At 43.3% G+C, this 27,557-nt stretch overlaps 1 protein-coding gene across 1 annotated transcript in view; it reads right to left on the minus strand.

The window, feature by feature from the left end:
• Window positions 1-27,557, minus strand: part of EHBP1L1 (EH domain binding protein 1 like 1) — a 539,613-nt gene that overhangs the window by 100,120 nt on the left and 411,936 nt on the right. Inside the window, 1 exon segment of the mRNA XM_082271174.1 lies at window positions 19,330-19,475. Coding sequence (XP_082127300.1) covers window positions 19,330-19,475 — 146 coding nt within the window.

The raw sequence follows: 27,557 nt of genomic DNA on the forward strand, positions 1-27,557 counted from the left end.
TCTCTGGTTGCAGCATAGCCTTTACTTTCTCAACAACCTTTTGGTGAATCTTTCCCAGCATTTCGGCTCGATAATACTTCTCACTCTTCAGTGTGTACCTTGGCTCAAGTATGGACATCAACCGCTTAAATCCTGAGTCAGACACCATTGTAAATAGCTGGTTATCAGTGACAATCATCTCTGTGATTACTCTGTCCAGTAGTTGGGATCTTTCATCTGAATCTAGACAGTTACACCTGTTTTTTTTTTTCAGAAACATATCTGTTATTGTTGCCTGGGATAGTGGAGGAGGTAGTCACATCGATATTCATTTTGTTTTTTCTGTGCTGCATAATATAAGTGATTATGATGAACTGTTAGATGGGCCCAAAGATTTGACCTACTTTTGTTTTTTTGCAGTTACTGATCCCATGATTATATTATTTGTGCATGTGTTGCACACGGCTGCTTTTCCTGGAGATGGTTGAGATGAGAAATAGTCCCAGACCACACTTTTACTTTTTCTGTCCTCATCCATCTCCATTGCAATTTGAAAGAGACAAAAAAGTAAAAAAAATGGCTGGCTGGCTACTGGCCTAGTACCCTGCCCTGCTGTGGGTGGCTTGCTGGCACCCTGTTGGGGGTCGGTCAGTGGCTGACACCTGGCAGTGTGGGTGGCTTGCTGGCACCCTATTTTGGTTCGGTGGCTGACACCCGGCAGTGTGGGTGACTTGCTGGCACCCTGTTGTGGTTCGTTGGCTGACGCCTGGCACTGTGGGTGGCTGGCTGGCACCCTGTTGTGGGTCAGTGGCTGACGCCTGGCACTGTGGGTGGCTGGCTGGCACCCTGTTGTGGGTCAGTGGCTGACGCCTGGCAGTGTGGGTGGCTAGCTGGCACCCTGTTGTGGGTGGCTGGCTTGCTGGAACACTGTGGTGGGTGGCTGGCTTGGTGTCACCCTGTTGTGGGTGGCTGGCTTGCTGGAACACTGTGGTGGGTGGCTGGCTTGGTGTCCCCCTGTTGTGGGTGGCTTGCTTTCCGGAACACTGTGGTAGGTGGGTGGCATGGTGTCACCCTGTTGTGGGTGGCTTGCTTGCTGGAACACTGTGGTGGGTGGCTGGCTTGGTGTCACCCTGTTGTGGGTGGCTGGTTTGCTGGAACACTGTGGTGGGTGGCTGGCTGGCTTGCTGGAACACTGTAGTGGGTGGTTGGCTTGGTGTCACTCTGTTGTGGGTGGCTGACTTGCTGGAACACTGTAGTGGGTGGCTGGCTTGGTGTCACCCTGTTGTGGGTGGCTGACTTGCTGGAACACTGTGGTGGGTGGCTGGCTTTCTGGAACACTGTGGTGGCTGGCTGGCTGGCTTACTGGAACACTGTAGTGGGTGGCTGGCTTGGTGTCATCCTGTTGTGGGTGGCTGGCTTGCTGGAACACTGTAGTGGGTGGCTGGCTGGCTTGCTGGAACACTGTAGTGAGTGGCTGGCTTGGTGTCACCCTGTTGTGGGTGGCTGGCTTGCTGGAACACTGTGGTGGGTGGCTGGCTTGGTGTCACCCTGTTGTGGGTGGCTGGCTTGCTGGAACACTGTGTAGGATGGCTGTCTCTGTGTCACCCTGTTGTGGGTGGCTGGCTTGGTGTCATCTTGGTGGCTGGTTCGCTGGAACCCTGTTGTAGGGGTGGGTGGGTGGCTGGCTGCTGGCACCCTGTTGTGGGGTGGGTGGCTGGATGCTGGCCTGGCACCCTGTTCTGTTATGGGTTGGATGGCTAGCGGCTGGCGCGCACCGTGACTGGACTGCAGCTGGCCACACACGAGGCTGTCCGAGGTGTGGGAGACGGTCTTAGAAGGCAAAACGCGGGCAGCGCGCGGTGAAATGACGTCACGTATGCGCCGCGCAGGCGTGGGAGGCAGTCTTAGAAGGCAGAACGTGTGCAGTGCAACATACGCAATGACGTCATGAACATATCGGCATATCGGCAACTTCAGAGGCCAATTCCGATATATCAGGGAAAGTGCATATCGGCCCTGATATATCGGTGTTGCGGAAAATCAGTTGATCCCTAATATATATATATATATATATATATATATATATATATATATATATATATATATACATACACACACACATACTGTATATATATATATATATATATATATATATATATATATAGTATCTCAAAGTGTCAATATTTTGACAGTCCTCTTCCACTCCTTCATGAAGACATCACGGAGGATGTTAGAGACCTTGCGCTCCTCCAACTTCCATTTGAGGATGCCCCACAGATGCTCAATAGGGTTTAGGTCTGGAGACATGCTTGGCCAGTCCCTCACCTTTACCCTCAGCTTCTTTAGTAAGGCAGTGGTCATCCTGGAGGTGTGTTTGGGGTCGTTATCATGTTGGATTACTGCCCTGCAGCCCAGTCTCTGAAGGGAGCGGATCATGCTCTGCTTCAGTATGTCACAGTATATGTTGGCATTCATGGTTCCCGAAATTAACTGTAGCTCCCCAGTGCCTGCAGCACTCATGCAGCCCCAGACCATGAAACTCCCCCCACCATGCTTGACTGTAGGGAAGACACACTTGTCTTTGTACTCCTCACCTGGTTGCTGCCACACACGCCTGACACCATCTGAACCATATAAGTTTATCTTGGTCTCATCAGACCACAGGACATGGTTCCAGTAATCCATGTCCTCAGTCTGCTTGTCTCCAGCAAACGGTTTGCAGGCTTTCTTGTGCACCATTTTAGAAGAGGTTTCTTTCTGGGATGACAGTCATGGGACGGCAGACCAACTTGATGCAGTGAGCGGCGTATGATCTGAGCACTGACAGCCTGACCCCCACCTCTTCAATCTCTGCAGCAATGCTGGCAGCACTCATATCTCTATTTCCATAGACAACCTCTGGATATGATGCTGAGCACGTGCACTCAACTTTGATCGAATATGGCGAGGCCTATTCTAAGTGGAACCTGTCCTGTTAAACCGCTGTATGGTCTTGGCCCCCATGCTGCAGCTCAGTTTCAGGGTCTTGGCAATCTTCCTATAGCCTAGGTCTTCTTTATGTAGAGCAAAAATTCCTTTTTTTCAGATCCTCAGAGAGTTCTTTGCCATGAGGTGCCATGTTGAACTTCCAGTGAACAGTATGAGAGAGTGAGAGCGATAACACCAAATTTAACACACCTGCTCCCCATTCACACCTGAGACCTTGTAACACTAACGAGCCACATGACACCGCAGAGGGAAAATGGCTAATTGGCCCCAATTTGGACATTTTCACTTAGGGATGTACTCACTTCGGTTGCCAGCAGTGTAGACATGCTCTCCAAGACAAAAGCTGTCTGATTTCCCAGGGTGAGAGCACTGGCTGCCTGTCTCAGGGGAGTTTAAATTGGCCCGGAGGGAGAGGTGGCTGGTGATGGGTGGAGTAAATTTAGGAGCGGAGGAGGAATTTGACCATTGCCCTCACTCTCCCGCTGTCACGTGACGCCGCTGACATCACGTGACATCACTGGCTGTTAGACGCCAAGCGGCATACTAGCAACCAGTGTGGCCGCAGCACGCAAGCATGGACTCGACTCGGGGCTAATAATGATATACTCATAGCAGGAGACCCTATTTGTCTGCGAGCCAGATGCAGCCATCAAAAGAGCCACGTCTGGCTCGCGAGCCACAGGTTCCCTATTCCTGCTGTAACGAGTAAATAGACTTGATTGCAAAGTCTGTTTTTTTTTTTTAAATATCAAACATGTTATACTTACCTGCTCTATGCAGTTGGTTAGAATGCATTAAGATAAAAAAACCTTCTGCTTTTACAATCCCTTTAAGTAGGGGACTGTAGAGGATTAAACCTTAGGAGAGGTAGAGTACATAACCCAGAATCCTGAAAACACACTTTCAGGTGTGTTCCGCACCTAAAAGTCACAGCAACCAGGTACCAGAAAGCACCCATGCAGAACTTTTAGTGAAGTGGATACCATACAGATGAGCTTCACCCCATTGGGTGGACATACTTCCTAAAGAATCTTCAGGGACTCGATTCCATGAGGTAGGTGTACCTCAGTCCTGCACTTGTAGAGCACTCTATGTCTAACTCAATACATTCCCTAGGTGATTACCAAATGCAGGATTCAGTGCCCAAAGGGCAACATTACAGGCTTACCCTATTTTTCAGGGCAGGATCTGGGTACAGCCCCCCAGGCAGCTGATCTGGAAAATTGCAAACTTGAGAACCAGTGGCTCAGCAAATGAATCCTTCCTAATGAAAAAATGTCTTAATGGAAAAGAAAAATTGGTTTGCTTCTTTCAAAGCAATGAGATAGCAATGTAACATAAATGAGAGATAAAAGTCTCCAGAGATCAGTGTTACTGTTATCACCACATCAATCCTTGCTTTACAAAGTATTCAAATGAGGTTTAATGATGATAAATATAACATTTTGCACTTGGGGGCTAAGAATATGCATGCATCATACATACCAGGAGGAGTACAACTGGGGGGAATCAACGGTGGACAAGTATCTGAGTGTTCTGGTAGATCATAAGCTTAATAATGACACCTAATGCCAAGCAGCTGTTTCCAAAGCGAGCAAAATCCTCTCTTGTATTAAGAGAGGTATAGACTCCAAAGAGATATATAATTTTGCCCCTGTACAAATCATTAGTAAGACCTCAACTGGGATATGCAGTTCAGTTTTGGGCACCAGTTCTCAAAAAGGATATCGGGAAACTGGAGAAAATGCAGAGAAGGGCAAACAAACTGATAAGAGGCATGGAGGCACTCAGCTATGAGGAAAGATTAGAGGAACTGAATTTATTCTCTCTAAGAGTAGATTAAGGGAGGATATGATCAACATGTATAAGTACATAAGTGGTCCATATAGTAAACTTGGTGTTGAGATATTCATACTTTAAGGTCATCACAGAGGACAAGGGGACACTCTTTACTTCTGGAGGAAAAGAGATTTAATATCCAAATATGAAAAGGCTTCTTCACAGTAAGAGCTGTGAAAATGTGGAATAGACTCCCTCAAGAGCTAGTTCTGTCCAGCTCAGTAGATTGTTTAAAAAAAAGACTAGTATTATTTTCTAAAAGTACATAATATAACTGGATACTAATTTTTATAGGTAAAGTTAATCCAGGGAATATCTGATTGCCTCCTGGGGGATCAGGAAGGATTTTTTTCCCCTGCTGGAGCAAAATATTTTTTGCCTTCCTCTGGATCAACTGTGTCAACTTCAGGATTGTGTATATATGATTGAAATTTGTGATTAATAAATAAAAAAATAAAAAAACTGACTGAGGCTCAACCCCTTTGTTCATAGCAGTTGCGTTAAAATCCATGGGTAGAGGGACTTGAAGGACAACTAGGTATAATATTCATACATATATCATTCTATTGTATCAAAAAACACAAACAATACCAAAGAAAAAAACAAAAGATAAAAAAATGGCCAATATATAAACTACAACCTAACCCCCAGATGCTGCACCAAGGAAAACCATCCCTGAAGACAAACCATGGTATGTCTTCAGTTGTGGATAATACATATATGTGTATATGTGTATACAAAATCCAGACTGTTGTATCCAATGTTGGGATAATGTGGGGGGCCCACATGAACATGTTCTCCTGATCCTGATTTATTATAAAAAGTGTGCAGCGCTAAATTAAAACCTATATATAGGCTACAATAATGATAAAGTCCAAAAAAGTCACTTTTGTGGTGCATATTTAAGCATTCACATTCCAAAGTAAAAATCTCCCTGGACACAGATGGGAAATAGTCACTAGTTTTGGATCCCTTAGGGAAACCAGTCCTATAGATGGTTAGTGGCTGATGGATAGTACTGAAAAACCGGGAGAAGCCTTCACCAAACACCCAGAAGTGTGGCCGCTTACCAGAAAGCGTAGATCCCCATAACAGAGATCTACAGATCCCCATAACAGAGATAAATATGGACAGCAGACAGCCCAACCTCAGCCGAAGAAAATATCGGAGAGACCTCGGGACAGACCGGTTCCCCTACGGGTTTCATCATACAATGATGTCTTCAGGGGGCGTGACAGGTTCAAAAATAAATATGATCCTGATAATCGTAATAAAAGTCAAACAATGAACAATAATCAATATATTAAAATGGCTGGTTGGGCTCAGCATAATTTACACACCACGCAACTGGAACATGTCCATAGGAACAATAACATGACATTCAGAATAAGTCAACCTTTATTATGAAAAGAAATACAGAAATCAAAATACAGCAATATTCTGATTTACTTTGGCTGAGGTTTGGCTGTCTGCTGTCCATATTTATACCCACCGTGTAAGAGAACACCTGCATGGGTTTCATACTATAAAGATGGTATTCTGCATAGGCTACAGAATGAAAGTGGGTTATATTGTCAGCTGTGAATGAGTCGGGGCACATGTGGTAGTGTAATCATAGATGTTTATTGAAAAATACAAAATGTATCAATATACAACCGTGCAATTAACTAATTGTTTAAACCAGTAGAGACAACATGAAACCAGACATACATAACATGTAAACAAATAATAACAAAACCGGCTGGTACACAATGATGGTAGTATCAAGAGTGTAATAACAAATATATTCCACCACTTAAAATGAAAACCACTTTTTATATGCATCATATTCTTGCGGATCACCAGTGATCCATTCCTAGGAGTAAAATACCGAAAAGCAAAACAGATATTCCCTAAGCAACCAGGAAGAAATCAAATAGATTCAAAGAACATAAAAAACTTGTTACCAAACACCTCAACAGGAAATGGGACGTTTTCTTTCTAGAAACCTACATTAAGGACAAATAAATCCCAAGAGGCCTTCGCGATAAAGTAGTGCCAGCGGAACACCTTCAAAATGAGCGCTTCCTACCGAAATGGCAGGATCTCTGCATAAATCAAGGAATTGAAGTAATGAAACTAATTGTCGATGAAGAGAAAATCCCACTAACAGAACTCACAAACCAAATAACAGAAAGCATAAAAGGACTGGAACCTTTCAAAAAATTGCGAAGAATTTGACACACATAACGGCAACCTTAAAAAAGACATAAAGAAAGCCCAACAAACTTTAAAAAGAACCAAACAATCAAAATATAAACGAGACCTAGAAGACCAAATCTTCGACCTTACCAGAAGACGCACTCGTTACAGGTCCAAACAGAGACATCCACGATCTAGATCAAGATCCAGAGGAGACCCAAACTCTAGCGGGACAGACAACGAAAACCGCACTAAATCTGTGACTTTTCTGGTACCAGGGGAGGAGACCGACACAGACACAGATCCAAACCCACAACAATCCAGCTCCTCCCAAAGCAACAAGAAACGAGGGAATCCAGAAAAACAGAAAAGAGCAACAAGAACCAGAAGTCAGAGAAATTAGAACAAACTACCAAACAAGACGGAACGTTAAACGATATGAAAATCATCAATCTTTCTGAATTCCCACTAGAGGAACGCCATATAAAACTTCTGAAAAGAGGACTATCATTTTCACCTAAGAATACCATGGACGAGTTCACTGTTTACAAAGACATAGTAATCTATCTGAGGAGAATATACCTAAGTTCATTATATACAAATCAAACCATCCATAATGAACCGGAACAGATCCAGGACGAAAACGACAGGAAAATGCTGGAAATCCTAAACTCGCTACTACTGGAAAACGAGGAAATGACACCTCCAGACAGACCAGAAACTTTCAGAAAATCGGGTATGCATATTAAATCTCTCAATATGCCCCAAATCAATAAAAACAAATGGCTAAGTGTCTTCCTAAACCAAGTACAGGCGGACCTGCATAAAATAGACTGGTCATATAAGGGTATCAACAATATTACCAAAGAAGAACGTCTGGCAATTAGAGAACTGAATGAAGCTAGGAACACCATTATCAAACGTAGCGACAAAGGGGGAAACGTAGTACTCATGAATGCAACTCAATACGAGAAATAAATATACAGACTCCTCATTGAGAAAAACACCTAAAAGAAACTGGACCATAATCAATTTCCCAAATTGGTCAAGGACCTCAATTGGAAAATTAAAATGTCTAAAGATGAGGGCCTGTTAACGAAACAAGAAGCTGAATATATAAGTGTACAAGACTACAACATACCCATCTTCTACATAATACCAAAGGTACACAAATCCCTTATTAACCCTCCAGGGAGACCAATAGTATCCGCGATCAATGGCCCACTGGTGAAGGTAGGAAAATACCTGGATTCCCTCCTCAAAGATATGGTCACACAACTAGGGTCTTATGTACAAGATATGAGAGACGTCTTGGAAAAGATCAACAACCTGCGAGTAGAAGGTGAGAAGCTACTCTTTGTTTTTTTGGTGTCATCACTGCCTGGAGGTGAATGCCTTTAGTATGGAATTCTGCATAGGTTGTTCTTTTGTAGCCTAGACCCATGCACCTGGAAGGTGATTGCACCTAAGGGGAGTGGATACCATCTGTGCTGTGAAGATCAGGCCCAGGGTTCTTAGTTACCATTGGAGCCAGTGTAGATCTCTGTTATGGGGATCTACGCTTCCTGGTAAGCGGCCACACTTTTGGGTGTTCGGTGAAGGCTTCTCCCGGTTTTTCAGTACTATCCATCAGCCACTATCGATCTATAGGACTGGTTTCCCTAAGGGATCCACCACTAGTGACTATTTCCCATTTGTGTCCCGGGGGATTTTTACTTTGGAATGTGAATGCTTGTATATGCACCACAAAAGTGACTTTTTTTGGACTCTATCATTATTGTAGCTTATATATAGGTTTTAATTTAGTGCTGCACACTCTTTCATATTTCTGGTTTCAAGTTGAGATTTACAACTTAATGTACTGGCTGCTATTTTAGATATTTTTTATTGTTTGTTTATATTGTCTTCCAATTAAGCGCAGCAAACACTGTTTACATATTTATGCATTCATATACTGAATGGTAATACCTGTTTTTATTTGCTTAAATATACTATGTTTACATAATTATACTAAGTTATACTAAAGTATAACTTAAAGTGATTGTAAAGGTAAAAATGAAAATAAAAAAACAAAAAAACAAAACAAATATGTCTATACTTACCTGCTCTATGCAATGGAATTGCACAGAGCAGCCCCTTCCCTCGTCTTCTCGGGTCTCCTTCTGCCACTCTTGGCCACTCCCCTCTGTCCATGGGGGCACTTGTGCGTGCTCGCTCATGAGCCCCGCTACTGCATCCATTGACACAAACAGCGGGACTCATCCCCGCACCCAGCTCCCTCGTCACTGGCTTTGATTGAAAGCACTGGGAGTAAAGGACTCCCAGTGCCCAGCAAAACCAGCGAGACCCAGAAGTGAGTGGAGAGAAGAGCTGCTGACGTGCACAGTGCTAGATTGAATGAAGGCTCAGGTAAGTAAAGGGGAGAGGGGTTGAGGAGAGATACTGATACCTAAACATTTTTTACGTTAATACATGGAATGCAAAAAGGCAATTAAAAAATGTTTAGGCTTTAGAACCACTTTAGGGCAATACTATTAGCATTAGTTGTAGCTGTTGTACTTCTCCAGTTGACTAATATGGTACTTTGCTATATTTTTCTTGCCATGTCCTATCTATATCTGTATATTACTGTTACCTATTTTAGACTGCATAGTCGTCTCATATTTGATATTGTAATTACATATGTTTATAATATCTTGTTCTAAATAAATAAAAGCATTGAACAAGTATAATAAAAGGCACATTTTTATAGTTTTAGACAGTGTAGTGAAGAGGGATTATAACACTTATTAGGTTTTTATTGCTGTCTGTGCTCACGTAGGAATATTTACCCTAACAGTCCTGTTTACCATTATCACTGAAAGTGAAAGCAAAAAAAATCTTATAGTTTGGGTTTTCCATAGAAAAGTAATAGAGGGAAAATCTTCAGATGAGGACCCAAGGGATTCCCATAATTTGCAGGGATTTCCTCTTCTGCTCTCCTGTTTTTCTGTGGGGTAGCAAATGAAGGTAAATCCCTCCAATTTGACACAGATGATAAAAAAAAAAAAAAAAACTGACAGGGTTTATAACCATTACTTACTATATCAAAAAAATAAATTCCTGGCGCATCATAAAAGCATACAATTGGTTGTGTCTCCGCCCCCACAACCTAATAGGTCTGGTTAACTATAAATCAAAGACAGACCAGCCTTGTGAGGTATCCCTTACTGCTTGTCACCCCAGCCAGGTGCCTGCAGACCAGCAATAACATTTGCAGCGGTGGGCAGAGCAATATAGAGTTTGACGGTTGATATTAAAGAAGCCCTTCTGGAGGAAGTGGAGAGAGACAAGGCAATAACAACTTTGTAACAGCTGAAATTAGCAGGAAACTGTGGCAGAGGCCTTAGTAAACATTATTTGATGTTCTTCAAGAGTGATGTTGCCTGTGGTCATAGCAAGGAGGGCATTATGGCTAAAACCATGGTCGGCAGATGCCATCTTAAAATCAAACTGGTGCAAGATACCAGATGATGGCTCTCATCTATTTGGGAGTAGACTGGTTACAGCCATCTCAAGGGTGTCCACTGGAGGATCAGGGCCAATATCATCTGACAAAAAACAGAAAAATCAGAAAGGTCCAGCATATAGGCAGCAACCCCCGGATTGATAAGAGGAGGCAAAATCCTACGGACCGGGAAAAGATTACAAAGGGAACTGGAGAAGTACCCAATCTTCATTGCTGAAGTCTTTAAAATCTCAGGCACCTGTCTTGGGAGTACAGCAGAAGTCCTTTTAAGGGTGTGCTCATCCAGGGGGCACCTGTGGGAGCCAGATGAAGCTTTGCGCACACACCTGGATGGGAAATTTTCAGGATCAGTGGGCCATATCAGCTATATCAGTGTGACATTGGTGGAGGTTTAAGGGATGTCCACCTTCCGGTCACCTCCAGCCAGCCGGTGTATCAGATTTGATGGAAAAGCAACAGAAACAATTGAGTACTGTCCGTGATCTGTACTGTCCTTTTTTTTTGATTGCACTAACATACAATTTTTATAGGACAAGCTTTTGGGTATGTTTTAGCAGAATGTTAAACTGTTGTTTAGGTTGTATCCAACCTAAAACATTTATTGCAAATATAATTGAAGCAACTTAGTGTTGCAGGTACATCAATGCAGGTAATCCACTCAGTGTTGGGACGTGCTGCAGTGTGCGTGTGGGCAGCCATTGGTTTCGGCAGCGTTGGTGGCTCCCAGCACTTCCTGAAAACTCGGGCACACACAGAGCTGGCTGCTGACGTCAGGGGTGGAGCGTGCGGTGCGCGCCTTCAAGGCATGCGTGCTCCTTTATCAGGCGATCAGAGCGCCCATCTTGTAAAGGGTAAAAATAGGGGCTGAAGCTGGTGGTTGTGCCTAAGCTACACCATGGTGACAGCTCGACTAAATGTTACTAAAAACGCTAAGGAGCTAAACTGCATACTATTGAGTTGAATAAAATATTAATTAAAAAATATATAACATATAAAATATATTGAAAAATAATAATAAAGAAAAAAATGGAAAAAAAGTCAGTAGAGATTTTAAAAGAACTGACACTGGCTGATAAAAAAAATACTTGAGCGGCACATTTGGTGAGACAATTAAAGTTTGGTACAAAGAACTATAGGTGTATAAATAGAAGAACTATAAAGTAATGGGGACATAATGAGTATTTACACAATATTAGATCTTTTGACAATATTTTTAGACGATTCACACCCTCAGTTCTTTTGAACTGACTGAGCCAGCTCAACCTCCAAGTCACCATTCTGACCAGCCCACAACTGATTCAATATAACAAGTCCCCAGTGGTATTCCGTCTCATATTTCTTCTCCCAGATCACTAGTCAAGGACCCCTCCCAGTCAGTCACAACACACTCCCACAATGTTGAACATCCCAACCCTCTTAACATTGTTGTCCCCACAGCATCCGCCAACCAGTCTTTTTTAGCATCCACCCCCCTGTCTTCCCCAAAAAGAAAGCTTGCAGACGAGGCAGGAGAAGAATATGCAACCGACACAAAAAGAAAAATCTGCAGACTATAGAAATCTTTAATTTATGTGATCACACTCTTTCATCCTCTAAAACTTCCTTACTTAGTCAAGGTCTCACTTTCGCCCCTTCCACTGTCCCCAACACATTTCAACCTTTTGTGGACCTCAACAGATTTACTAGAAATATTACGGTCAAACACTATTTTAATATGTAGGCCCTCAAATCAGCTAATGATACATAAGCTGTTTTGATAAAAGTATATAAAACCCGCGCCCTTATGAGCAGTGAACTCTTACACCTGGAATGTAGGATAAGTATGAAATAAAAGAGTTGCGCTAAAAGGTAAATTGAAAACAAAGGCCAATACTGTCACATAATATAGCAACAATAAATAAAACTGTAAGTCCCCTCTCAGTAGAAATTCAGCCTCGGTTCATTTACAGTTCATGGTGGAAGAATAGGTTGCAAATTTCAGCCCTCGTGCATGGTAAAACAGACTGCTTGTGAATCCCTCCACCACATATAGCCTCTTACCATAGAGGAATAGAAGATGCACAATAAGTAGTTTAAGGACTACTTCGCCTATTCACAGCAAGTCAGCTCCAGTGTGGTCCGGCCACAGAGAATACACCAACACAGATATATATCGCCACTTGAACTGGAAACAATCTCAGGAGGTAGATGTGGATATGGATTGGAAAAGAAGGCAAGACAAGCCCATAGCGTGATACTGTTTGAGTATTCAATTTATTCACAAATATCACATCAAACTCACCGAGTAGTTGACATAAGCTGTTTTAGAACTAGTTTCTTCCATCGATGTAGTCCCAGATTTCACTTCCTCAGATTTGACAGCCTTAGGTCATTTGGAACAGCTCTATACAGAAGATGCGGATCAATATTTCAAGCTCTTCACTCAGCACGCACGCACCACCCCATCCATTCAACATACATCCTTCTGCCCCAAATCAGTTTTTAACCCTACCTTCGCAAAAGAATCTAAACTTTTTGCCAGGTAGTCTATGAAGATGTTCTGTGTTCCATCGTCCTTGTCCAACCTTACCATTCCTGAACATACAGCTCTGCACCACCTTACCGAGAATCCAAACCTCATCATCAGATCCACAGTCAAGGGCGGTGGCATTGTATTCCAAAATAAATCTGACTACCTGCAAGAGTCGTTCCAATTGTTAACCGACTCCAAGACATACACCAAATTGACCCACGATCCTCTTCCCCAGTTTATTATGGAAGCACATGAGATAATAGACAGAGCCTCATTTGAGGGTATTATTAATAAAATTGATACATCTTTCTTCAAGCATGGTTTTTACAACAGGCCCTACTTCTATCATCTACCTAAAATTCACAAGGACTCCAAAAATCCCCCTGGCAGACCAATCATAGCAGCAATGGAGAGAATCACCAGTCACTTTTTTATTTCTATTGACTATTTCTTACAACTACTGGCCCAATACCTACCCTCATGTGTCAAAGACAGCATACACTTGCTTCAGACGCTAAAGGAGTACTCCTGGGAACCATTGTATCGTTGGCTCTTCTTTGACACTTCACTATACACATCTATACCCCACAAGGTTGGTTTGAGAGCCGACCAACTTTTCCTTCTAAATCCACGTCAAGCCTACTTCATTTTAGAAGCCACGAAATACTGTTTACCCACAATTACTTTGAGTTCAATGGAGAATTCTACATACAAACCCATGGCACAGCTATGCCAACCTCACAATGGGTTTATGGGAAAACCGTTACATTTGGCATTATAACCTGTTTGCTCCACATGTAGTCTTTTATGGGCGATATATTGATGATGTGGTAATTATCTGAGATGGTTCTATATCTCTGGTCCAGCAGTTTGTAGAACATTGCAAGTCAACAACATGGGTCTATCTTTCACATCTGTCTGTGAAGAGAATACATTGGCCTTTCTTGACCTACTGTTGTGCCATGAGAATAGGACCATCAATGCTCAAAATTATAATTAACCCATAGCGGGTAATTCTTGCTTACATTATAGGAGCTGCCACCATCCCCGCTGGGCGGACAATATCCCCAAGAGCCAGTACTGTTGGCTCAAACATAATTGTACGAGAGACGAAGACTATGTTATCCACAGTGAGCGTTTGAAGCAAAAATTTCTTGACAAAGCCTACCTTCCCACCTTTGCTGATGAGGCCATTACTTTCTATAAACAGAACAGAGCTCCAGTTTAGAGAAAAAATATGGCCACATGGACCTCACAACTATTGCGATTAACCACCAACTTTCATACTCAATTTAGAAAAATGGAGTGCATATTTTAAAAACACTGGTCCATTTTACTAGAGGATCCACACCTCAAATCCACCATCACAGACTGAGCCCTCCTCTCTTACAGACGTGCTAGGAACCTAAAAATAGCACCCGGCAAAATCAAGCCCAAATCTACACCATGAGTTCCCAGCTAACCTTTTTTTAACACCAGAAGCATGTACCAATGCCGTTAACTACTATGCCTCACATGCAAGTAGGTCACCCACAGAAAAAAATACTTTCGGTTCAAAGCAAAATGTTACACCATATCTGATTTTTTACACATGCTTATTAGAGTTTGTTGTTTACTGTATGTCCTGACCCTGCGGCCTACTTTATGTTGGGCACACCATCTGCACCTGCCGTAAAAGGTTTGGCGAGCAAAGGAGTTTGGTTGAAGCAGGCTACAATAAGCACAGTGTTACCAAACATTTCTTTACACACCATGAACGTCTATGTGCCCGAGATTACTATTGCATTTATCGTCTTGGAACTTTGGCTCCTGAAGAGTTAAATAAAGGCTTAGAGATTAGCCCTTTGCTTTAATTATCTTCATTTCATCCAGTCCTTTCCTTTAGGTACTATATATCCTTCACCTGTATTCAACATAATTCTCACCTTGCTCTTGTTTTTCCCCCTTCGCATTAATCTGATTATGTTACCTTTTTCCCCCACACGTACATAGGGTGACCTGCACTCAGACAGTCCCCTGGTCCTAGGTCAGCACAATTTTTAGTGAATCTGCCTCTATATTATGGATGCTAATGTCACAGGTCATATATATTTTAAACATATTTTATCAATTATTTTAGGTAAGGACCCTTATAGTCTCTATTTATTTGTTGAGATCCTACAAAAGTAAGTACATAATGTTTTAAAAATAATGGTCTAAAAATAATGTCATGAGATCTAATATTGTGTAAATACCCAATATGTCCCCATAACCTTACAGTTCTTCCATTTATACCCATATAGTTCTTTGTACCACACTTAATTGTCTCATCCAATGTGCCACTCAAGTATTTTTTTTATCAGCCAGTGTCAGTTCTTTTTAAATCTTTACTGACTTGACTTTTTTTTCATAAATGTTTCCATTTTTTTCTTTTATTATTATTTATTATTATTTTATAAATATATTTTACATATTATATATATTTTTTAATTAATATTTTATTAAACTTGATATCATGCGGTTCTGCTTCTCATAGTTTTTAGTAACATTTAGTCGAGCTGTCACCATGGCAATAGTTGTTTCCCTGTATTTAGCATGTATCCAAATGGTCTGTTCTTAGTGTAGCTTCTGGAGTGTTTTTACTATTCATGGCAAGTCTTTGCAGTTGTCTTTGTAAGGTTTCCATTTCATTCCTAATTTGATTGATGCTTGTAGGGACCAATGATGTTAAGGTTTCAAACACTGATTGCTTTTGTTTCTTGATTGTTACCTTTTTACCATACAGTTTGTGAATGAGGTTATTCCTTAATCATTCGCTGGTAGGTCTACGAAATCCTTCTGCGTAAGGAGAGTTGAGTGTATTTGCACAAGGATGTTAAATCCAGAAACCTTGAGGTATGAGATTCCTCTTTTTGCATCTTGAGAGAAAAAAGATTTCACTTTTGATCTGTGTTTCCTTTGTGACTTAGGTTGGTTAACTGCTTCTTCATCCAACTACTGTATACGCATCTTCCATCATGCTTTAGGTGATTGTAGCCATATTTGTGCACTTACAACAGAAACAATTGAGTAATGTCAGTGATAATTGTATTATTTGCACTAACATGCAATTTTTTAGAACAAGCTTTAGGGGTATGTCCCCTTCTTCAAAGCCCCAGCAGTACTACTTCACAAAAGTTTTAGCAGAATGTTAAAAAAAGAGGGAGAGCTATAGGCTGGGGGGCAGGGGGATGGGAGGGGGGGGGGGGAGAGACAGTGATGAAAGGGGTCGTACAACTGTTGGATAATGAGTAAGAAATCCCATATCTAAATTAAGGTCCTTATTTTTTGTGTCAAATAGAATTATCATTCTTAGTTCAAAGGTTTTCCTTTACTGAAACATTTTTCAATTCCCTTTAAGAACTAAAACATTGAGGTCTTTCATAGTGTGGTATGGTTGTAAGAAGTGATGTCCCACAGGTTCACTATCTTCTTTATGTTCCTTGATGGTGTGTCTGTGCAAATTCATTCTTGTTCGCAACATTTGTTCAGTTTCGCCAATGTAAGATCCTTTGCTACATGTTTTGCATTGGATGTGGTACACCACATTACTGAAGGTGCAGTCGTATGATCCTGGGATACTGAAGGTCCCTTTTGTGTGTGTGACACTTTAGATTGATTGATTTGGCTGCACAGTTTGCAGCGTTTTTTTTATTGCAGGGTAAGCTTCCGTTATTTGGGACTTCATAATTAGAATATAGTGTCTCGTTAGTATACAGCTACAAGCACCTCAAGCATGGAAAAGCAAAAACTTCTGGTCCAATTTGAGGCCGAATTAAATAAAAAACAAGCGATCGTGAAGGTTCCAAGCGCCCAGAGGAGATGAGGATTTGGTTCACCTCTATTCCTAGTTTTAAAAAAATCCAAATCAGGAGACCTATGCCCAGTACTAAATTTGAAAAAACTCAACAAGCACAGAAGGTTGAAGTCGTGCTAGATAGAGAACCAAATAAATTCTATTATTGATAACTCTGGGAGATTGGATGCTCTCTGCATTTCAGTTCCACTAATCGATCCTGCGTTTTAGTTCCACGACCAGTTTGGTGGCTCCCCTTTGGTCTGTCCACCTCCCCTAGGACATTTACAAAGATCCTACAGTCTGCAATAATGAGGGTAATAAGAGTACACCACTACTTGGACAACATCCTTCTTATACCCAGCAATTGTTGATGCCTATCCAGCATCTGGATGCTCTGCTACACAATTTGCAACATTTTGATAGCTAATTAGTTGGAAGAAGAGCTTCCTCTGCCCAGCACAAAGAATGAGGTTTGTGGGGACATTTTTGGATACACAGAAACATTCTGTAGAACTTCCACAAGGGAAGATCCATCCTTTGATAGAGAAAGTCAAAGGGGATTTGGGTGCGAAGTCTCTTCCAGCAGAACAGTGCCTGTGTGTCCTTGGTTTCTCCTAATTGACCAACTTATGTTTTCAGATTGAACACCATCATGTCAGATCCCAGCCAGAAAGGTTGGGGGACGCATTTCAAGTAACCGTCTGCTCAAGATCATGGAATGTTCAGCTTGAGCAGACGGTTACTTGAAATGCATCCCCCAACCTTTCCGATAAATACGAGGCATAGTATTGAATGCTCTCGAACTGAGAGGAGTATTCAAAGCCCTATTTGCATTCAATACTTGCCCTACTTGCATTCACTCCTTTTATAAGAGGAACAAAAGTTGTACTGTGGCCAGACAGCAGTTAAATTGTAGAATTCTTTTGGCTGCCAATGGAACTTTCTCTATCAATTTTTGCCAATTATACCATTTTTGGCTGTGGAGGCTCTAGTGTCTTTCTCTCCTACAGTTGAGCATTGAGTCAACACTGCCTCTGCCAGTGATGACAGATCGGCTCTCTCATGGCCAGTTTTGCTATCCAGCCACAAGAGAGTACATTTGATAGCATAGAAGTTGAGAGGCTGAGTACCAAGTCAAGAGTGTCCAGTGCAGGTAGCGGCTACCTTGTGTCAAGCCAAAGAGATTTCCATGAATAAGACTTACCAGAGAAGTCCTTTATTACCAAAACCAGCCAAGGTCCTGCAGTTCTTACAACTAGGGCTGGACAGGGGTCTAGGTTTAAATACGTTCAAAGTTCAGCCTTTTCCACACTTACAGAGGTTTTGGAGCCCTTAACCCTTTATTGATGCAGTTCTTAAAAGCTTGCATGAAGTTAAAGACTTGCCAATAAATCATTGTTCCCTAAGTGGGACTTGCCTATGGTCAGCAGCTCTTACAAGGCCTTGTTTCTGTCCTACAGAATTGAGTACACTTTGCAATTTAACCCCAAAGATCGTATTTCTGGTTGCTACTACCTCTATGAAAAGGGTGTCAGAGCTGCAGCTTTGTACTTAAGGAGCCCTACCAAACGATCTTATCTGGACAGAATAGTCCTAAAACCCCCAGACCGTTTAAACCAAAACGTGTATTTCTCCTTCCACTTTAACCAGAAAGTCAATTTACCATCTTTCTTTGGTGAAGTAAGAGAAACACATCCTCTGGATGTTGGTCTAAGTATGGTCTGTTTGGCAGCTACCTTTCATTCAGAAAAACTGATATCTGTGTTTGGTCCGGCATGGCTTAAGACAGGGCCAGTCAGCATCAACACGTACAGTCCCACCCAAATGCTGAGAGTTACAGAGAATGCTGCGAGCCGCGTCTGTCTTTGATTTATTGTTAACCATTCCTATGAGGTTGTGGGGGCAGAGCCACAACCCACTGTATGCTGACGTTAAGGTGAACCAGGAGAGGAAAATTATGGAAAGGTGTGTATACAATTTTTTTGTTTTCCTATAATTCTACTTTAAATATACAAAGACTTTTGATGGTAGTTCTTTAGCCAACCAAAAAAACCTATTAGTATTTTCCCCGTGTTGTTTTTCTATTTTTTTCCTCTATACTTAAAAAAGATAATGCATATATTAATAAAAAGGTCTTCCCTACCAAAGTGGCATTTCAATTATAAATGGAATCAGAATGGGCAGCATTCTTATATCTCTTAGGGAAAAACCATGTTAGGATCTCTATGCCAATGTTTCTATGCTTGTTTCCATCACCTTGTAGCTTTTGATGTTCTTGGTCACCTTCTGGTATTTCCACTCCACCTGTTGCATTCCCCATAATGTAAAATCATTTACAGTAAAACATACCACTGAAAAAAGGACTCCCAGAATTGCTGCTGCAGGTGTGCAGACCCGTGACACCAAGCAAACACCTCTGTTAACCAAAGTCCCTGGTTATTCATAAGAATGATTATTTAACACTGTAGATAGAATCTACCAAAAACTGAAACAAGAATCTCTTACATGCTTTCGGGGTGAAAGTGGTGAAAGATGGCACAAAAAGCCAGTCCATTTCTCCATGATGTGGTGAAATTGTTGACTCGGACTCCACGATACCCAGCCGTCACTTCTTGACACCAGCGGAGCAACGAGTCAGTACTTAGCGCTTTCTATAAAGATACAACTGTACACATGAGCATATTCATTTCTAGTGAATGTTGGTAGACATAAATGTATGACAGGGAAAAACAAAACACAATCATAACTTATTAGTACCAAATACTAATAATATAGTAAGCCACTTTATTACCCTGTGTTGTATGAACAATGCCCATATGCAGATTCCACAGTTTAGCAATAGCCAGAGCTACATGCAGGTTGAAAGTTTGGGTAGTAGGTTTAATCTGCAGGACTATAGCAGAGGAAATATGCTTTTTATGTATTTGTCAGACAGAATATTGCGCAGCTCTATATGGGGAGTTAGAGAAGAAGCAACATTTACACATTGAAGAGGAGGAAATGACACTTTGCAACCTAAGAAAATTAAGATGGAGAAAGTGCTGTAATGCAGAATATAGAAGAAAGTACTGTTTGCACACTGAATCAAGGAACTGAGGTTTATCACAAAAACTGACTAATGCAAGATGTGAATTTTTGTGGAAATTTTATGTTGTAATTCCATGGCATTAAAACTTTTTATAGATAACATTCCTTTAAGATAGCACTACAATTATAACATAAATCCAATTACTGCTGAATAAAGTGCTCTTGTGCATAAACTATCAGTCCAAATGATAAACATATGTTGTGCACAGTCAAATTGCCTTCTTTCACTCATGCCTTTAAGAAAAACACACACATCGGGGTATGTATTTTTCCCCTATGTGTGTTTATTAAAAGAGAGTGTTTAAAGACCATATAGATGAGTTCTTGCTGGAAAAAAATTATTTTAAGCAACAGACAGCATGGATTCATGAAAGACAGAAGTTGTAAACAAACCTGATTTCTTTTTATGAGGAGGTAAGTAAAACCTTGGACAGAGGGGTGGCTGTGGACATAGTATACTTGGATTTTGCAAAAGCGTTTGACACAGTTCCCCACACACGGCTAATGTGTAAAGTAAAGTCTACTGGCTTGGAAAATAGAATTTTTGTAATAACTTACCGTAAAATTCTTTTCTCTGAGTCCTCTGACAGTCACCCCCCGATGGTATTAGCCTTCACTAATGGGTAATGGTGCACTCTGCAGGAGCAGGCTAGGCAGATAATTGATTATCAGGTTAATACAAAAAAAATATTTTGTACCTCAGCACGCCACTAGGGGCCATCCCTCAGCCATTACCAGAACCAAATCTGATATTACTTCAGTTTGTAGCAAGCAGTACCGGAAGGCAACAACCCCCAGATCCAAAAACCAGAGGGGTGGGGGTGGGGGCGGCGACTGTCAGAGGACTCAGAGAAAATAATTTTATGATAAGTTCTTACAAAAATTATATTTTCTCTTACGTCCTCTGAAAGTCGCCGCCCGATGGCATTAGCCTTCACTAATGGGACGTCCCAAAGCAGTGCAGCTATGAGGGGTGGGAAAGAAACGCAACCAAATTCGAAGGTAACGCAAATAACTGGGCCAGTAACAACCTGAGCCCACAGGAAAAAACTGGAACCAAACCCAGAACCAACACCCTACAAGGAGGGACAGAAAATAATGTCCCCTTAAACGACTGCCGCACTCAAAACTTTGCGGCCAAAAGAAGCATCCGAAGATGCCAAAACGTCAAGTTTGTAAAAACTTAGTGAAAATGTGCACGGATGACAAGGTCGCCGCCTTGCACACCTGAGCCACAGATGCCTGATGGCGAAAAGCCCAAGAGGCACTAACGGCTCGAGTAGAAAAGCCTTTACCAGGAAAGGAGGAACCTGACCCGTGATGGAACAGGCCCGAACAATCGTCTGTAGGCGGCCAATCCCTTCCGAGGTCCCCCAGGAAGAACAAACAGAGAATCAGACTGCCGAATCGACTCCGTGGCGGACAGGTAGACCTTGACCGCCCGGGCCACATCCAGAGAATGCAAGGCAAACTCCTTAGGATGCTTGGGTTGTATACCCAGCGAAGGCCACACAATATCCTCATTGAGGTGGAATGAAGAAAACCACCTTGGGAAAAAAAGGTTGACTCGGTCGCAGAACCACCTTATCTCTACGAAGTACCAGATAAGGAGAACGGCAGGACAAGGCCGCCAATTCAGACACTCTGCGAGCCAACGTGATGGCCACCAGAAAAGCAACTTTCCGTGACAACACAGACAGGGACATCTCCCTGATGTTCTCGAAGAGAGGTTTAATGTAACCCTGACAAAAAACAAATTCAGGTCCCATGGAAGCAAGAGAGCTCCCCTCGGGGTGAGCCAAATGTCGGACCTCTTGAATGAAAGTGCTGACCAAAGAAAGCGACGCCAAGGTCGTTGAACCAAAACGGCCAAGGCCGACAATTGACCCTTGGCCTCATTCAGCACCAGATGCTGTTTCACACCCTTCTGCAGGAAGGCCAAGACCTTCGACACCGAGAAGGAACGAGGGTGAAAACCATGCACTTCGCACCATACGCTTCCCAGGTGCGGTGAAAATAATTCCTTGAAGTGGCTTTGCGAGCCTCTTACAAAGTACGGATGACCACCTGAGGAAGACCTCTATCCCTCAGGACCTGGCTTTTAACAGCCATGCTGACAAATCCAGCAACTGTAAAGCAGAATCGAAGATCGGTCCTTGAGACAGATCATCTCGCAGCGGAAGCCGCCATCGAGGTTCGACGACCACCTGAACGACGTCTGCGTACAAGGACCATCGAGGCCCGTCCAGGGGCCACCAGAATGACTGACATCCGCTCCGACATCAACCTGCGGAGGAACCTGGATAACAGTGGAATCGGAGGAAAGGCATACAGTAGCCGAAAGCGGTGTCAAGGCACCACCAACGTGTCCGTGAACCTTAATGGCCTCCTATAGGGAAATAAAGAACGGACCTGGATGAGGTGCTGGAAAGTCCAATAAGTCCATAAAGTTGGATCGGTCTGTGCACTATTGAAGGCAGCTTTAGCTCAAGTGTAGAAGTAAACTTGCAGGATACTGGAAAGAAAGAAAAAGCGCCACTCTAAGTGCAGTAGACTCTATGGTTTATTACACATCCACCAATACTGGGTACTCACAAATATAAACGATTAAAACATCATGGGAATCCTCAAAGGATCAGTTGTTCCACTGCCTGAGCGAGGGGGGATACTGATGTACTCCAAGGGAATCCGTGTCCGACTGTGCAAGCCAGCAATGTCCGGACCCAGGGGACACCTGTAATACCTACGGCGGCGAACTTCCGGGTTGGGCGTGGAGCCTAGGGCGTGATGACGTAGGCGACGCGTTGTCGGAGCATGCGCTCCTTCCTCAGGCCTCTAGCTAAAAAGAACGGGTACAATGACTCAGTGTGCAAGCAAACCGTGCACAGCCCCCATGAGATCTCTGAGACGATCAGGGGACAGCTGAAGAATAGATGGGAGGAACCTGTCTGCGGGGCAAGATCAACTCGATCTTGTGCTCTGAACGAATTGGTTCGTGAACCCACCTGTCCTGAATGCCGGACAACCAGGGTTCCTGAAAAGAAAGCAGATGTCCCCCAAACCCTGACAACGGGGAGGGCTTCCCTTTAGGGAGAGGTGGACTGTGTAATGATATCCTGCACTGGATATCCTAAAAGCTGTTGCAAGCAACCATTTTGTCAAGCAACCATTTTGTTTGAGAGCTCAGCCATGACAGTTATAACGACAGATCATTCACCCAGCCCCCTCCTTGAGCTAATTAACTTAGGAATGCAGAGGCTTCAAAGAAATGGCTCTTCAAAGACCCTTATCTCAAGCACAGACGGAAATCCTAGCAGATGTCCAGCAAGGCTGGCCAGAGCCGCGTCGTTAATTCCCAAACCAAATTGTTCATTAGGAAAATGAACTCATTCACACACAAATTCAGAACTTTAAACACAAACAAGATATGTCTCTAGAAAGTGTATAGTTAAATGCAAAATAAAATACTGAACGGAACGAGACCATGCATGATCCTCTGTCACATATAAAATAGATGATAGCAATAAGATATTTTCCTGTGCAATAATATATTCATGTTTAGTATCGTTTGAAGCCAAATCACAGGCTGAATGATAAACTAGCAGTTTAAAGAATGTAACCATTACATTTTTCGAGATATGAATTATGTTATAAATCTGGCTAAACGGGAGGTTCCTTGGCATTGTCTACACCTTAGGGCCGCCCATGGCCACTGTGTTTATTGGTCAAGGACCTCTGGTGAAACCCCCTGTGGTCTGAGAGAAAAAGGAGAGAAGCAGATGAGTTCTCAGTTCTCCTGTACCATCAGGAGAAGGAACATCTATATATCACGTTTGAGAACCGGCTCAGCTTCTGAAACTCTGATACTACTCAGGACATTGAATGCAAGTATCATTCTAATTCTTTATCTTATTTTTCTAAATTGCTGAATTGTGTCTCTATTTCTTTGAAACCCATTTTTCTGTAAATATTTTTATTTGCACCAATTTTAACCTTTTTATTATTAAACCTTATTTTGAAAAGTGTTAATCTTGTCCCTAAGCTCTTAATGCAAACTAACAAAGAACCTGTCTCTTGAAGAGTGCTACTGTATAGAATAAATCCTCTGGACATTCCTGCCTGTGGTGACATTTGTATGACAGATGATTTTTCTAAAGTCATAATTGGTATTTCTAAAATTACGAGCATCCGCTGGGCTCATAAAATAACGTAGCGGTGGTGGCAGAGAAAGGATTAATTGCTTAATTAGCCCGGTGACAATTGCTCTCAGCCTGCTGGCATCTAGATTGTGGTCCCGCAAGCTGGAAAATCTTTGTGCCAGGAGCAGCTGAGAGTGGCATTTTTACGCAAGTGACGGCAGGGTGTGAGATTGCCTGGTCCTCGGTCACAAGTTTGTGAGAAGGGCAGGGGTCTGATACCCGCCACCGTCACAGACTGGGCCGCCAAACCAGACTGACCGGCATTTGGCTTACCCAACCACGGCTCCTCGTGGCCACCGGGAAGCCGGAAGGGTATACCCTTCACCTGCGTCCCAAAGGCACGAAGGCAATTATGTGGAGTCTTGAAGGAGGGCCCCCTCCGCGTGCGGGGAGGCTCTCTCTTGGTGACCTGGGGCAGATGAGTACTCTTACCTCCCCTGAGCCCCTTATCAACTCAGCTAGAGTTACCCCAAAAAAGACGATCCCCCTCATAGGGGACCTCAGACGCCGTCTTATAGGACGCGTGGTCAACCGACCAGCACTTTAACCATGTAATGCGGTGGATCGCAATCCCCACCGCCGACAACCAGGCGACCAAAGGAGCCACGTCCAAGGCCGCGTCGCCCGGGAACATCGCAGTGTGGATGAGCTAATCCTGCTGCGAAGCCCCTTGCAACATGTCATAAGCGCCTGAGAGGCCATCACTGCGGCAAAACACAGGTTGCAACAGGGAACCCGCCACTAGATAAATGAGGCGGGCAAACGCTTCCACGCGCCTATCAGCTAGATCCCTGAATACCGGGAATCCCCTACTGGCAGCAAGGTGGACTTATTTAGCCTAGACCCAGTGTGATACCCTGCTTGGGGACACCGACCAACGTTTTCATCTACCGCCTCCAAAAAACGGAGAGCGGGTGGAAAAATGCCTAGGCCCCACCAACATGCGCTAAATAGGCCGCCACTGGCCATTCACAATCTCGTGAAAAAAGCCTGACCCGGCTGTCTGGGGTCTGTAGAACCCGAGCAAACCAGACCGCTCACTTGACTCGTTTAGATAGAAAGTTTCTGTTATGACGCCCATGAGAGCATCCATCATAGTGCGTTCCCGTGCTACTGAGGAGGAAGATTCCCCCTCCTCTCTCCCTCAACGTGGAGGACCGGGACCCCTCAGGGGGACCATCGTCCATGGCAACCAATTCGGGCTCAGAATCATGGGCACAGGCCATTTTTTATGGAGGAGTGTTACGACATCAGCAGATTCACCTGGGACGCCAAAGTCGCCAGAGCAGCAGATATGGGTGCCAGGGGAGAGGATTCAGGTGTACTCGAAGTCCCCACCAGGCCTGCAGGGGATTTATTATCACGGGAGACCATTTTTGCCTTAAATGAAAAAAGGGACGCTGGCCCTTTAAATCGGCGGTTCCCGCGGGCCCCCCCACGCCGCAATCTGCACCAACTGAAAGAGCCCCTTGAAAAAACACACTACCAAAAAATAATTCGATTTGGTCAAATAATGGCCAAGATATAAGCAAAAATCCCCAGCCTGACAGCACATTTTGCACAGGATAAAAATAGAGAAGGAGGAAGTGACCTCACATCGCTAGAGGCCAGCCCTTGAGCCCAGAGAAAAGGTGCCTATTGAAAGTTAATGACAAAAGTCACAGGGAAAATGGCTGCTTGCCCTTACTAGACATGTTGCCCACATCCAAGATGGCGCCGGACCTGGAGCCTGAGCAGAATTCTCACATGGCTGCTGTTTTACAGAGTTTACAATCTGCAAACCACTAAAGTGGCGGCCGCTCCAAGCGGCTGCAAAATAAATGCACCAAACACATTCCTGGCTATTAGCAGGGACCCTAGGGAGACCCCACAGCATTCCCATGCAGCGCCGCCCAGCGGGGGCAAGGAAAGGAGGGAAAACCCCAACCCAGTCAGAAGAGCGATCCTACAGAGACCGCCAGCCCTGCTATCCCCTAGGAGTGGGCCCACAACTTCCTAAACGTCCCCAGGGACAAGGGGGTTCAGTACTCACCAGTCCAGCAGCGGGCACTGCTCAAAAACGGGAGACCTCCCACCCGAAGTGGGGGTGCCGTCAGCCATGGAGAGACGCTGGCAACACGTGGGCGATCCGGGTTGAGACATCCTCTGCAAAGCGCAGCTCCGCCTGCTCATCCCCATATGGAGAGGCACTGTCGTTGCGAGGCCTGGGCGTACAAGTAACCTGCGACGCTCGTTGGCAGGCATAAGGATCTATGATACCCAGTCCGAGGCCCAGCTCTGCAGTCACTTGTAGTCCTCCAGGAAAGGAATCCCTGACTAACTAGTGATAGTGAGAAGAAATAAAAATCTATTGTGTAAAGAAAAAACACTTAAATTTAGAAAAAAAATATAAGAATGCCAAGACGCTAGGTCTTAGCAGAGAAGACCTAAAGCTCTTCTCCTGATGCTAGGCAGCTTCAAACTTAAGAAATATCAGATTGGGTTCTGGTAATGGTGAAGGGATGACCCCCTAGTGGTGTGCTGAGGTACAAAAAAGTTTTTTTATATTAACCTGATAATCAATTATCTGCCTTGCCTGCTCCTGCAGAGTGTGCCATTACCCATTAGTGAAGGCTAATACCATCAGGTGGCGACTGTCAGAGGACGTAAGAGAAAGATTGGTTTGTAATTGGATAAAAAATTGGCTAAAATATAGAATTCAGAGAGTAGTGGTTAATGATTCTTACTCTGAATGGTCTAAGGTTATCAGTGGTGTACCCCAAGGTTCAGTGTTGGGACCCTTACTTTTTAATATCTTTATAAATGATATAGGGTCTGGGATTAAAAGTACCATTTCAGTCTTTGCAGATGACACCAAGCTTTGCAGTGGAATAACTTATTTACAGGATGTCGCCCACTTACAAGCTGACCTCAATGCACTGTTTCATTGGGCAACTATGTGGCAAATCAGGTTTAATGTTGATAAATGTAAAGTTATGCACTTGGGGGTTAAGAATATGCATGCATCATACATACTAGGTGGAGTAGAAGTGGGGGAATCCATAGGGGAGGATCTGGTTGTTCTGGTAGATCATAAGCTTAATAATAGCATGCAGTGCCAAGCTGCGGTTTCCAAAGCAAGCAAAGTCCTTTCTTGTATTAACAGAGGCATGGACTCCAGAGAGAGAGATATCATTTTGCTTCTGTACAAATCATTAGTAAGACCTCATCTGGAATATGCAGTTCAGTTTTGGGCACCAGTTCTTAAAAACGATATCGGGGAACTGGAAAGTGCAGAGAAGGGCAACCAAACTGATAAGAGGTATGGAGGACCTCAGCTATGAGAAAAGATTAGAGGAACTGAATTTATTCTCTCTTGAGAAGAGGAGATTAAGGGGGAATATGATCAACATGTATAAATACATAAGGGGTCCATATAGTGAACTTGGTGTTGAGTTGTTCACTTTA

The sequence above is a fragment of the Pelophylax lessonae genome, assembly GCF_965119305.1.
Source record: "Pelophylax lessonae genome assembly, chromosome: 10".
Taxonomy (NCBI): domain Eukaryota; kingdom Metazoa; phylum Chordata; class Amphibia; order Anura; family Ranidae; genus Pelophylax; species Pelophylax lessonae.